General features: G+C 36.4%; 1 protein-coding gene across 4 annotated transcripts in view; it reads right to left on the bottom strand.

Annotated features, from left to right (window-relative positions):
• Nucleotides 1-14139, bottom strand: part of LOC135217155 (uncharacterized) — a 32860-nt gene that overhangs the window by 7842 nt on the left and 10879 nt on the right. For 2 of the 4 annotated variants that reach the window (XM_064252871.1, XM_064252874.1), the window contains exons 1-5: nucleotides 12645-12998; nucleotides 8709-8866; nucleotides 6642-6798; nucleotides 4518-4673; nucleotides 2247-2387 (exon numbers count right to left, since the gene is read on the bottom strand). In XM_064252871.1, the coding sequence (XP_064108941.1) occupies nucleotides 2247-2387; nucleotides 4518-4673; nucleotides 6642-6798; nucleotides 8709-8866; nucleotides 12645-12972 (940 nt within the window). In that variant the 5' untranslated portion in view covers nucleotides 12973-12998. The other 2 variants (XM_064252873.1, XM_064252872.1) reach the window with 2 other exon arrangements.

Here is a 14139-nt window from a genome sequence, read left to right as displayed (position 1 = left end):
GAAGAACACGTAAATTCCGTTCTGTGGAAAATATCAACATTCGTTCATCACCAGCGGCAGCACCACTATCGAATAACAAAAAATCCTCAAAAACACCAGGATGCTTTTCATAGTGCGTGTACTCCAGAGGTATGGCGAGGTCGGCTAACGAAAGCGGGTTTCGGAGGGGCGGCCAGGGTAGCAACTCTCTTCCTCTGTACCATCCGTTTCAAGTTGGGCATGTTCGGCAGAGCACCTTGTCCAGCTTGCGATAAATTTTCGGTGGCTGCGGCTATCACTTGTGCGGTTTTGGTCTTGCGTTTGAACGGCACGATTTCTCAAGTCCGTCAGGGCTGTCATCACTTCAACTTTGGCTGCGTCTCCGAGGTGTGTATGGGCACCAATACGCTTGGTTATTCTTCCTTGGTGGACATGAATACGCGCCTTGCAGGAAGAACGTTGATCACAACGCCAGAACTGCGTTTCGCCATCTTTTGAAACCTTATCGAAAACGTATGTCGTGCGTTGTCAAACGAATTTGTCCTTTCCTTTCAGAACGGACAAAACAGGTGGGCGTGCATTCGCATTATCGTCTTTGGAAACGTTGGAAGAATAGAGCACAGGACGAGCTAATGAAGACTTAAGTGGAAGCTATAGAGGAGAGATATGTCTGGCATGAGCCACGGACCTTCGGTTGCCCCCCCCCCTGTGTCCTCCTTTTCTCTTCCTTTTTCCGGTCACCCACTTGTCACTTTCCCTCACTACCATTTATAAAATTTGTTTTTATAATACCTGTCTTATCCCTTGTGGGTCGTTTTGCCCTCGTTTTTGATCTCTGCAGCTTACGGTCGAGAAACTGCGAGGAATATAATTAGGTACTTCTACTCATTTTGGCAAAGTGGGTGAGTTTGCCTCCTTTGATCTCTGAGATGCGGTCGAGTAAAAAAACTGTATAAGCTTCGTAAGCTTCTTCTTTGAGGCAAATTTGGCTTTTTCATTGAGAAAATGATAATAATACCTTGTGGTAGTTTGCCTCGTATGATCTCTGAGATACAGTCGAGAAACTGCGAGGAATATAATTAGGTACTTTACTCATTTGGCAAAGTGGTAGTTTGCCTCCTTTGATCTCTGAGATGCGGACGAGTAAAAAAACTGTATAAGCTTCGTAAGCTTCTTCTTTGAGGCAAATTTGGCATTTTCATTGAGAAAATGATAATAATACCAATAATGATAATAATAGTAACGTTATAAATTATCAATCTCTAGGCTATACTTTCCTATTATCCTATTCCTCATCTAAATATACCCTGTGCATGTTTGCCATCTTTTATAGTGGCGGCGAAAATGGTTCGCGGTGAAAAGGTTTGGCGGCGAACTGTCGCCGCGGCGAACTTGGTCTGCGGCGAACTGGCACGCGCGAACTGTCCGCGGCGAAAACTGTCCCGCGGCGAACTGTCGCGCGGCGAACTGGCGGCGGCGAACTGTCGTGCTCCCATATGGAGTGTCACTGCTCATCTCAGCGAACTCGAAAACTAAGGATTAGACACTACTAATATCTGTCGTTTTCGGTTATTTTTACATTTCACCCCCCACCTTTCCACACATACAACCCCTTTGGTGCCAGTGGTGTCTTATCCCCACAGTATTCTTTTTCAGATGATAAGTCATATGTATGCCAAGTTTGGTTGGAATTGGTCAATGTGTTTCAGTTATGCTGGAACATATGCACACACACATACATGCAAATATATATCAACTATATCCTTTTATAAATATGTATATACAAGTATAAAATACAAACACTTATATATACATATATATGTATAACTGAATCACGAAAGTTTGGAACGTGATAAATCCATAAATAAAGGTATAAGCCACGAAGGAAAAATAAACAACGAAGTTTCTGCAAGATCTTTCGACTCAACGTCCTTTACTCAGCAGATAAACTACTGAACAAAGGATGTTGAGTCGAAAGATCTTGCAGAAACTCCGTTATTTTTTCCTTCGTGGCTTATACCTTTATTTATATATATATATATATATATATATATATATATATATATATATATAGATATATATATTTATATATATATATATATAGATATATATATATATATATAAAATATATATATCTATATATATATATATATATATATAATATATATATATATCTATATATATATATATATATATCTATATATATGTATGTATACAAACAGATGCCCTTCAAGGGCGAGTCATAACAGATGACCTTTTCTCCTCACCTGCTCCAACATTTGTCGTGATCTTGTCAACAACACCTTCCTGCTCCTCTCGAAGGTCGGTCATCTCCTGAAGAAGAGCTAGCAGATCTGAACGCATGGTCTTCGAGACGTCTTGGGGCAGCTCCAAGATGACTATCCGTCCTGCATCGCGTGAAGAAGAAAAAGAAGAAGAAGGGGAAGAAGAAGAAGGAGAAGAAGAAGGGGAAAAAGAACACAGAGATGGCGTTATTAGATGATTGCTCATACGTTCCCAGATCATAAGTCATTATTCCAATATCAGTCAATTAAAACTCATTAACTTCTGACTTGAGCGCAACTGAATCACATTTGTGGTCGTATATAATTCAGAAGACAAATACAGCATACGGATGGTTAAATATACAAACAAATATCAAACAACAACAATAAAAACAGTTTTTTAGTCACAAAGACAAAATGTGTTTACTCAGCGGACGCAACTGGTGCTCACTACAAGGTGTTACACAACTCTAAATACATATACAGACTTTGCAGAATGAACGCCATAGTGTAAGACTTATGTCGTCAGGAGTTGAGTTAATTATCAGGAAAATCGCAGCAATATTTCTTTTTTATAATAGGTGCAATATAGTAAGGAATATCCATACGACAAGAAATAGATCATTAGCATACGTTAAAACAATTGTTGTAGTGGATACAATATCTTGAATATTTGAGTAGTCTTAGTGTCTGCTATTCTTGGGTTCAAAGATATTACAGAAACTGTAATATGAAAGTATCCGTAAACATATTTTGAGACAAAGATAATCCCCCTTGCATATACAATTTTGAAGACATTAGATAAACATTTGAAAAACAGAAGACATGTGCATAGAACAATACAGACTTATTCTTGGATGAAAAGAGCATCACAAAAAATATTGTGGAAAGTAATAAACCAGAAAAATAACAATATAGATCATAAGATTATAAGGCTAGAAAATAACAATGTTTATGTCTGAGGTGTCTAAGGGCGAAAGACTTTTGAAGTGGTGTTTTGAGATTTGTCAAGCGTTAAGTAAAAAGTGAGGTACGTTTTGCGGTCTTAAAAAAAAAGTTATACAAAATGAGTGTATGAAGTGACGGAATATTTGAAAATAAAATCGAAGTCATGCTGCTAAATAAATTACCAAGTCATCAAGAATGCAGGATTTGTCTTGTCTGCCAGTATCTGCTTGCATTGAACTAAAAGACACTTACGACTGATCACCTTACTCCCTAGAGAGACTAATGATTTTTGGAACGTCGTAAGGTGAGTTCACACTACATAAAATAATGTGTCATATTTACAAGTCGGTAACATATCGTATACACATTACAAACAGGTTGAATACAAGTTTATGACTTGTTGGTGGTCTTTACCAGTGCTTCATACGCTTACCTAGCACTAGCCAAAGATTCGTTCGTCATTTACAGGAAAAAATGTCAAGGAAACACATCGGTAACATATCGCATACACACCACAAACAGGTTGAATAAAAGTAAATGACTTGCACTGGCCAAAAAGATTCGTTCTTCAACCCGTATGTTATAAGTATGCGATAAGGTGCCGACTTGCTTGTGACATGTTTTAGTGTAATGTGGATGTACCCTCAGCTAAGCACAGTCCACTAAACATTTTTATGTTTCTCTACTACGAACAAGCAAATATACCCAACACGCTGGTGTCCTAGAGTTATGACTAAGGAAGAGATTCTTTTTGGCCAGTCTTCCAAAGTTCCACTGGAAATTCTTTTTATTTCTCATAAGTTCTTCTTTACTTCCCAATTTCCTGATCTGTAATGGATTGTTTATCCAACTAGGGTAGTGGGTTGAAAGGGAAAATCTGAGGAGATCTGCTGGTAAGCAATTAGGACAAGAACATCTAATGCTTATATTGAGACCAAGATATGCATTTGCATCAGAAAGTACTCCAGCAAAAGGTTAGTCATTTACGAAGTTGGAGAGTAATGTTTAAACGTCCTATGACACTCAATATTCCGGTAAAAAGGCAGACAGGCAGAACTATAGACAGAAATGAGTAATTATATGACATAACAGTAAGTAGTATAAGATTTTAAAAAAAAAGATGCATTTATAAATGACAGTACAAAATGCATTAAGTCACCTGAAGTGATCAAGAATTCACTGACATTTTCATGGGGACCCCCTGCAACATAATTACCTTAAATCTTTATCTATCAAAGTGGGGCTCCAAACCTCTCATACCCAAAGCGGCAAAAGACAAAACAAAACAAGCTTTTCGGTACTAACCAGACTTACTTGGGCACGTGGAATCATCTAAGAAAATATAGGTATCGTTAAAAGTATGGAGGCAAAAGGAGTCTTTCCCGTGCAGCCTCAGTCGCCAGCAGCCGACGACTTCAATCATACCCAAGAGAGATTCTTCCACGACGTCGCCTCTGCCCTCTGGAACGATGGAATGACAATCTCGTTATCTTTCTTCAAAAATGGACTACGTGATAACCTTTAGTTTGGTAGGAAATTTTTCCCTTTTCTTCTTGTGGAAAAGGGTTGCATCCTTGGGACCAAAGGATTGCCAGTTAAGTGAATTTGCAGGTTGCATGAGAGAAAGAAATTCGTTTGGTGTTTAGTTCTGTTCTTCAATACAGAGAAGTGGACCTGGGATCAGATGGTTGCCAGTTAAGTGAATTTGTAGGTTGCGTGAGACAAATCTGTCTAGTTTATTGTTTTGTCTTCAGTGCAGAGAAGTGGTGGACCTGATGAGCCTTTTGTTAATTCGGTTCAGAACAAAACATCTGGTTTGCCCTTCTTGTATATCGGGAGGGTGCCTTTAGTCTTACTTCTTCTGTACAGAAAAGTGAACTTGTTTTGCGCTAACTGTAAGTAATTAAAAGATAAAGCTGCAAAAGTTAAAGATATAAGGATGTAAAACCTAAAGTTGTAAGGTACAACATTCAAAAATATATTAAGAGTTTACAGGAGCATTTACTACTCTGTCAGGGAAGATATTATTGAGATGAAGTCCACAGATCACCACCACTGATAAGGAAACAATGCATTTTTAAACAGAGGGAATACATTACAACTAGCTATTCTTTCTGCGCCTGAGCCAGGAGTTTCTACGTGCCCCTTTGCCCATACCTGATCTAAACCCGTATTAAAGAGCAGACTTTATCATCCGGCTTACACTCCTGCAGGAACAAAACATAAGTGAAAATTGAAAGGAACATTGAAGTCAGGTACAAGAGATAATAGGCTACAATACGATCCAATAGGCAATGAAGTAAGCAAGCATTTATGTAAGTAGAATTATCTATACACTAGTAATGACATTTAAAGTTTATAAGTGATGAATATCATCAATGAAAGATGGAAGCCCTATAAGAGTTGACCAGGTTACTATTTCGATTACAAGATCAGGAAAAAGACAGCTCGTGAAAACAACACCATCATGCTGAGAGGAATCTTCACAAAGAGAATTCAGATTTTATCAGAGAGCAACTGAACACCTACTGTAAATTCCGATCATTCTCCTGATTTGCTTTGAGGCACTGGACTGTATGTTCTTGTTCTAGGCATATTTACCAAACTTACCACATTCCTAGACATACTCCTTGCAGTTACAATTCCTGTGAAAATTGACGTAAAATATATCCACTGAGATAAATAAACTAGTACTGACCTTTTATGGCAAGTAAAGATTCAACAAAAGCCTTTGTTTGTTTCTTAGAACAAATGCTTGAAAATCTAAGAGTTTCTTTTTTAATTTGCATAAATAAGGATAAGATCTGTTTCTTTAGCTAAACTTCAAAAACAAGTAAAAAAAATTCATCGTGATAGAAAAAATTGAGCACAAATCTGAGAAAAATCAAGTAAAAAGTCTACACATCTAAGTAAAATTCTGTACAGGCAAGTAAAAAATCTAGACACATGAGGAAAAATCTGCACATTCAAAAACTGCATCCTGTAGCAATTCCTTTCAGTTTCAGCATTTATAAATAAGAACCAGCAGATGAGAAACTTTTTTTTATCGTCTACCTACACTCACAAAAAAGAAATTAGTCACTTAATTCTGCAAATTTATAATTTTGTAGCAGACTGAAAATTACTAATTAACTAACTAGATGTATTTGAGTGTGAGCCATAGAATTAGGTTTTGACTGCGGAATAAATATTAAAACATAACCGAGTTACAATACGTCGAATAAGGTAAAAAATCCGCGGTACCTTATTCCGAGGTGTGTGGCTCAGATTAAGCTGGTCTTATACCAGCAAGGGAATTTGCCCAAAGGCAGCTCCTGTAAGTGATAAGTGTCCAAGGAAACATGAAGCCTCCTGTGAACCTCTGGACTCGGCCCAACCACCAGAGACCTAGGATTATGTAAGGACTCTTATTAGAGACCAGGATCTTACTGATTTTCTTGTAGACGGTCAGTCCTAAGGGTTTTTTGGGGGAGACCACGTGCCCTTCCTCCTGAATGAAGTAGAGCTTGAGACCATCTCCTCCCTTCCAGGATATCACGCAGCTCGGAGGGGCTTCCCCATCCCGAAGGGCAGCCCACCACGGAGGCTGCAACGGGGTGAAATTCGTAAGACGAATAATGAATGAGCATTAAAAGGTCAAGTTCGACGACAATTTATTAGAAAAAAATAAATCACCAAGCAATCCTGCAGGTAAATAAATATACAAATAATCAAGCAATGAAGGAGAAGATAAAAAAAAATAATAATATATATATATTATTATATGCTAGTACTTTTATAACGCATATATCTTCTCCTTGACTGTATGAAATGTGAGAGAAGAATTTTGCAACATTTTCAGATTCCTTATTTAGCTTAGAGTTATAGGATGTCTGAAACGTATTTTCAGATTTCGCATAATATAATTTAAAAGAGTATATAAAGTAGATGTGATAGAATGTAAAAAGAGAGAGAGATTAACTTTGTCTGTTCCAAGATAGAATTGTTTCAGTAATATGTCAACACCTCAGATTTGAGGAACTCGAGATCTCTGTGTTGTTTTGGAAATCTGTCAACACGTTTGATAAGGGACTCCTGTTTCAGATTAGTCGTCTTTGTTGAGCATACAATGTATGTGACTGGTTTCATACGTGTATGTCTTTGCCTAAACCACGTGCAGATTTCACAATTTTTCTGTAAAGTTATGTCATATCAGAAGCTTCTAGAAAGATTGCATCATCTTTCGCATACCCAAAACGTTTTGTGCGAAATCCACTGTTTTCATCTTCTGTAAGAAAGGAAGATTCATTCGGACTTAGCTCCTCACAGCATTTAGATCTCTCTCTCTCTCTCATGCAACTTTTGAGCTCATATTAACGTAATGTAAAGATTTAATACTTACTGAGTGGTCACTCGTGAATTTTAGATTTCGCATTTCTTGGAGTTTTTTTAGTATTATTTAGTGCTTTTTGTGGAATCTGAATAAACACTGAACAAGTGTGTAACGGCGCCTTTTCTTTTGAGAAATATTGTGAACTGTGTGGTGAAATTTTTGGATTTAGCTGCAGCAGAAAGACAATTGGTACCAAGGTAATGTTACTGAATATTTATTGGTAGCAACTAACAGTTACGGTGGTTTCATGAAACAAGTTTAAATTTTACACAATGCAAATTTTTGTGTTTTGTGTGTGTTTCATTTGAAGTGATTTTTTGTGCATTTATCCATTTTTTCTTATTGAAGTGTGTGTTTTTATTTTATGTTGTGTGTGATTAGTGCTTTTTACAATTTTGGCATTCTCCACATTTTTCTGTGTTTTCATTTGCATTCACAATTTAATTAACTTAATTATTTTCAATAATTAATCATTGCAAATTCAATTGAATTTAACACATGTGAATTAATTTGCATTTACTTAGAATTCTTTTCAAGTTTTATTGTTGTTTAACACTTGTGAATTAATTTCCAAATTTTTATTATTGTCTAACACTTTTGAATTTCGATTGAATTAATTTTCTTGAATTTTGCGATAAATTATTTTTTTATTTAATTTTACTTAATTAATTCCAAAATTAATTAAACTGCTTTGTTTTCAAGTAACAGTAATTTTCCCTGATATTGTGAATTTCACTTATAAATTTTGAGTTTGATAATAAATGATTGTATTTAAAATTTTTATAAGTGTTTTCTTTTCCACCAGTATAAATATGATTTGCTTAGGTAGAAACATAGTGGTAATTGTGCTGTTTTCCTTCAATTTACTTGAAGTCAGTTAGAACCAGGGAAGTACTGAGACTTCTGAAATCATGGAAATACTTAGACTTTTAAAGTTGTTGATGGAGTGATGCCCTTTAATTAATATGTATGTGTGTATACATATTCTAATTCGATGCTTATCCTCGAATCCTCATGAGATAGTCAGTAATTCTAATTAAATTTATATCCTCTAATCCTCAAAAGATTCTCAGTCGTTCTACTGCAAACCCACAAATGTACAAAAGATCTTCTCTATATCTCACCTGATCCAGCCCTGACGAAGGCGCCGAGGGAACGTGTACTGGAGGGCAGGGCGCTGGACGCACAGGAACCCGCGAGGATGCCGTTGGGGACGGGGGTACCACTGGAGGTGCCACGTTAGGACCAAAGCTAGGTTGGGGTCCCCTAGGATCGATGGGCACTGGAACAAAATATAAATCAGTATGAATGCATAAATTAGTGATACCTAAAGATATAAAAGAGAAATCATTAAATTCTTTTCAAATTGATCACTGAATAGATAAAGAAAAAATCATTATTAAGTTCATAATTAAACCGATGAGAAAAGGAAATAATTAAATTAGTATTAAATAACGTGTCGAAATAGAGTGATATTTGGTTACTATTCACGTTTGGTATTTCATTTACATTACTTAATACAGTTTCTACAAGGTGTCCATAAATTCCCAATACCATTATAAGTATTTAATGCCCAGAATGGTACTGGGACTTTATGGACACCCTGTATAACTCTTTACGATTCATATGAAACAGTATCCCCTAAAACATCAGTGCATGAAAGTAGTCTCCATATATCAGGCACAAGGAATACAATCCCCAACCTATAGTTTCCTATTCTCCCGACATGAACGAACCCATTCAAAACACTTCAGCCCAGCTAATTTTATGCTGGCTTTATAAAACTCCATCATAGATCTGATTTTCTCATTTTTTATGCCCTATTTGCCGCATATACACAGAGCGCGAAAGATTCATATCAGCAGCTTCCATCCTTTTCGTTTGCATTCAACAACAACACTGCATTTCCATAAAGGAGAGCTAGCACTACAGATACGTCATTTGTTCTCAATTTGATGTTCACACACACAAACACTCACTGTTCTTCGTCTTCTTATCTTGCATTTTCTACCATAATGTTTTTTTTTTTTTTTTTTTTTTTTTTTTTTTTTTTTTTTTTAAATCGCCGTCTATCCTTCTACTCTTTCGGGCGTTTTCTAATCCCTAATCTAACTGCATAATATACAAGTATTTAGTTTTCTAAAGTATCTAATTTCCTAAATTATAATAATCCCTTTTTGGTACATTTTATCCCCCCAAAATGCATCTCCTTTTCATCGTAACTCATATATGCATACACAGATATACATGCATACATACATACATACCTACACACAGACATTAATATATTTAATGTGTATATATATGTGTACTTTTCTATACACTCATCTACTATATCGTGCACATTCAGTGCAGATCAGAAGGAACCTCCCTGCTGCGGTATTACTGGAGTGACTGGCACAAACTCGATTATCGATCGGTATTGCCTCCACATGTCTTAAACCTCCTTGCGTTTAATTTGAGGAAATCGGGTTTTACTCAGTTTTGCATACTGACCTAATTCCTCTAGTGTAGCCCGTCACCTCACGTACATACATACGCGCACACACACACATATACATACACAAATACTTATATATATATATATATATTTTTTTTATATATATATATATATATTATACATATATATATATATGTGTGTGTGTGTGTGTGTGTGTGTGTGTGTAGATATGGATATACACAGATAGACAGATACAGACTTATCTATCTGTACATTTGTGTGTGTGTATACTATATATATATATATATATATATATATATATATATATATATTATATATATATATATATATATATATATATATATATATATATATACACGTATATATGTGTGTGTATAATATGAATATACATATATATACATATGTGTGTATGTTAGTGTCTATGTTCCCTGCGGTTTCTCGGCGTTCTGTCAACATCCGCTAACCGGAAGAACATAACTACAGCTGGTGTAGAGAGACTTCCAACACATCATTTGCACTGCAGCTGCACAACCGCTTCCCCTTATTAGATTTCTTGCACGAAATTCTCTGGGTTGCTTTGGGCGAAAGGTCACGGAATGGGCACCATTCAAAATACCTGAAATTCTTTTGCATTCTTGAACGAAAATCAGACTCGAAGAGATCACTTGGGGGGGAAAGGAGGTGACAATGCCAAATTAGTCAAGCCTTAATCTTGGCACGAAGTCCAGGGCTAAGTGAAGATTCGAACAAACTCGAATTTTTTTATATATAAAAGAAAATAAAACGCACGTGATTGCACCTTTGGCCATCTCGGTCAAATCTGACGTTTCATTTGAGTTTCTAACCATGTTTGTTAAGGAGATAAATAAATAGCCTGTCGTATTCATGTATTCATCACCTTCTCCTATGATTTGTCTGTCTTTCTGCCGGATCTTATATTCCTGATCTCGCATGTTAAGGAGATAAATAAATACATATCCTCTCATATGTAGTTGGTCATCACCTTTTCCTATAACTAAAAGACACATGAAGGCAAAAGTAAAGATACAAAACTCTGTATTTGAACTAACTGTAGGAACAAGTTGCAACTATAAGACAAAAGTACAAAATATAAAGCTCTTTAATTGAACTACCTGTAGCAAGAAAACTCTGTAACTAAAATACGAAAGTCAGGAATACTTTGAATAACCTGTAGCGAATAACAACTGTAACTAAGAGACAAAAGAAGCCAAGGGTAAAAATAGAGCAATCTTCTAGATTCGAAAAAAACTGAACCTATGAGATAAAAGCCATAAATACACAGATCAGGTGGAATGTGCCTGTGCTGAATACATATATGTTTACTGTTAACCTCTGTTGGGTTCTTGAAGCATGCAACAGTCTAACTGGTTACAACTGGAATTGATGGCTGAGAGGTTGAATAGATGAATAAATGAATAAAAAATAAATATATAAATAAAAATGTATCTTTAGTCGACTGACAATCATGCGCGGAAGAACTATAATTCTGATATCACATTACGTAAACCTTTAGACTAAGTTCGCGTTTTGTAACCCGGCTTTAGAAGATTATTATAAAAGAGCCAGTGACTGTATTCTGTACTGTTATTCACTGGCAGTAACAAAAGTATATATGTCAATAAAATAATAGTTAAAACTGCATATTAATCATTATTTGAATTTGTATCAAAGACGTCGATTTGAACACATAAACCAACGTAAAACTCGGTAACAGGCTAGATGTTCTCTTGGCGTCATAAGCATTTTATTATTATTATTATTATTATTATTATTATTATTATTATTATTATTATTATTATTATTATATTATTATTAACGCAGCTGAAAGTTTTAATTGCTAGTCTTTCTTTAGAAATAAACCTATAAAACTTATTTGATGTCTTATATGCATTTCCATGTAACGTTTCACTAGAATCTAAATTTACGGAGAAAACGAAAAAGAACCGTTGGAAGAATTATACTATAAGCTGGACAAACACACACCACACACACCACACACCACACACTACACACACACACACACACACACACACACACACACACACAACCTATATATATATATATATATATATATATATATATATATATTATATATAATATATATATATATTTATGTGTGTGTGTGTATATCTTATATTTAAAAAATAACAAGCAAGTTATTCTCAATCAAAAGCACAAAATAAAAGCACTAAAAACAAATGCATAAAATAAGGTTGTGCAAGCAAGGGACACAGGTAACATCGGAAATGAGAGATTTTAAAGCAAGCAGTCAGAAACCCAGTTAGTACTAGAAAATAAGGACTTTGTCAAGGCATGAGAGACTAAGAATCATTTACGGTGATGGTCTATTAAAAGAAGTTACGTAATCTTTGCAGAATTAGAAGAACCATACACACACATGCATGTAATTAGAAGAACCATACACACATGCATGTAAAGATTTAAACAAACAAAAAACCTTTAAACAGTGTGTCTGTGTGTGTAGAGAGAGAGAGAGAGAGAGAGAGAGAGAGAGAGAGAGAGAGAGAGAGAGAGAGAGAGAGCATTTTCCCAAAGCATTTACATCCAAAGTACTCACAGTTCCTATTCCTTATCTCCTGACCTCCACTACTGTAGGCACCAGGTTTACTGCTATTGTTAGTGCAAGAGGCCGCCTTGCCATAACTACTGGGGTTGGCTGTATCTACCAGGGCGAAGGAAGCCCCAGGAAAATTGAGAGGTTGTCTAGATGAAGGATAATAGTTATAGATAGTGGTTACTCCACCATGCAAGTCAAGCTGATGGGAAGGTGCTATGGATTCCTCGTAGGAGGGAGGTAACTCCGGAGGAGCCGTTGGGCCAAGATCTAGACTCCCTAGAGGGCGTGCGGAAGGGTGCTGCAGCAGCGAGCTACGAAGGGCGTTCATGCTGTGCCCATGAGGTGAAAGAGATACAGTACCTGCCTCAGGTTGTGGCAACTGAGATATGTCAGGATAGAGTTGCGGGGGCGAGTTTAGGTGAAAGCCCTGCGGAGGAGGACCTTGGGCATACCCCTGCGGAGGACCTGGAGGCATGTATCCCGCGGCGGTTGGGTAACCCCCTTCATAAGGCGCAGGGGCGTACGGCGGCGGGGCATCGCATTGGCCGGGCATTCCAGGTTGATTTCCTGGGCACGGCCCTACTAGTGGGTCTCCGTATGGAGGTGGGGGACCTGAAGCCGTTGGAGGGGGTGGTCTGGCAGGGGGGGTTCCTGTACCCTGGAGGAAAGAAAGGATTTATTAGGATATTTATTGACTGACTTGATATAATTGATTCAATCTAATCGTGTATTTATCCAACTGCTTGAAAGTAATGAAATGAATCTCTAATTAATGACTTTCGTAAGTAATCCGTCAGTTATAGTTTCGTGCCTCTTTGGTCTTTACTTGCAAGATAAGGTGTGTTAAAAGGCAATTTCATATGTGATTAAACCTCCAACATGAAAAACAATAGAAGTGGTAATTAACAACCTAGTGAAAATAATTACTTGGGTCTCAGACAATGAAAAGGAAATAAAAGTACTATAAAAAAAAGGTTCATTATATTACACACCTGAATATGAGGAGATAAAGAACACACAGTAAGAATAACCAAGAATAACTTTATCTTAAAACATACAAAGATCCCTTGTATTGACACACCATTAAATCATACATGAAAAATTTATGATACCACAAAACTAAGGTTAATAAACTACAGGTCAGGTCAACTAAAGTAAATGAATACCCCTGTGCAAATATTACAGTTTACCCCCATATACCATATATTCGGTGACAGATTAAGGACAGATATGAATGAAAACATCTGAAGGCCTTCACTCTTCAGTGCCATGACAAAATAGATTATTATTATTATTACTATTATTTGGAAGGAGACCCTCTTTCAAACAAGTCTTATTGAAAGATATCGTTGCATCAGCTGCATTCTACTTGTAAATGGTCTTCTCTACTTTTCTAATAACTGCTTTCTCTCTGCTGCTACAACTGGCGAGTATTGCGCCGATATGATTCATCAGGAGGAGTCAATTTCAGGGATATTGCTTAAAAAATTTATTC

Source organism: Macrobrachium nipponense, chromosome 7 (genome assembly GCF_015104395.2).
Source record: "Macrobrachium nipponense isolate FS-2020 chromosome 7, ASM1510439v2, whole genome shotgun sequence".
In the NCBI taxonomy this organism is placed as follows: domain Eukaryota; kingdom Metazoa; phylum Arthropoda; class Malacostraca; order Decapoda; family Palaemonidae; genus Macrobrachium; species Macrobrachium nipponense.
Note: the sequence above shows the minus strand (reverse complement) of the source record. Positions and strands in the feature narration are given on the sequence as shown.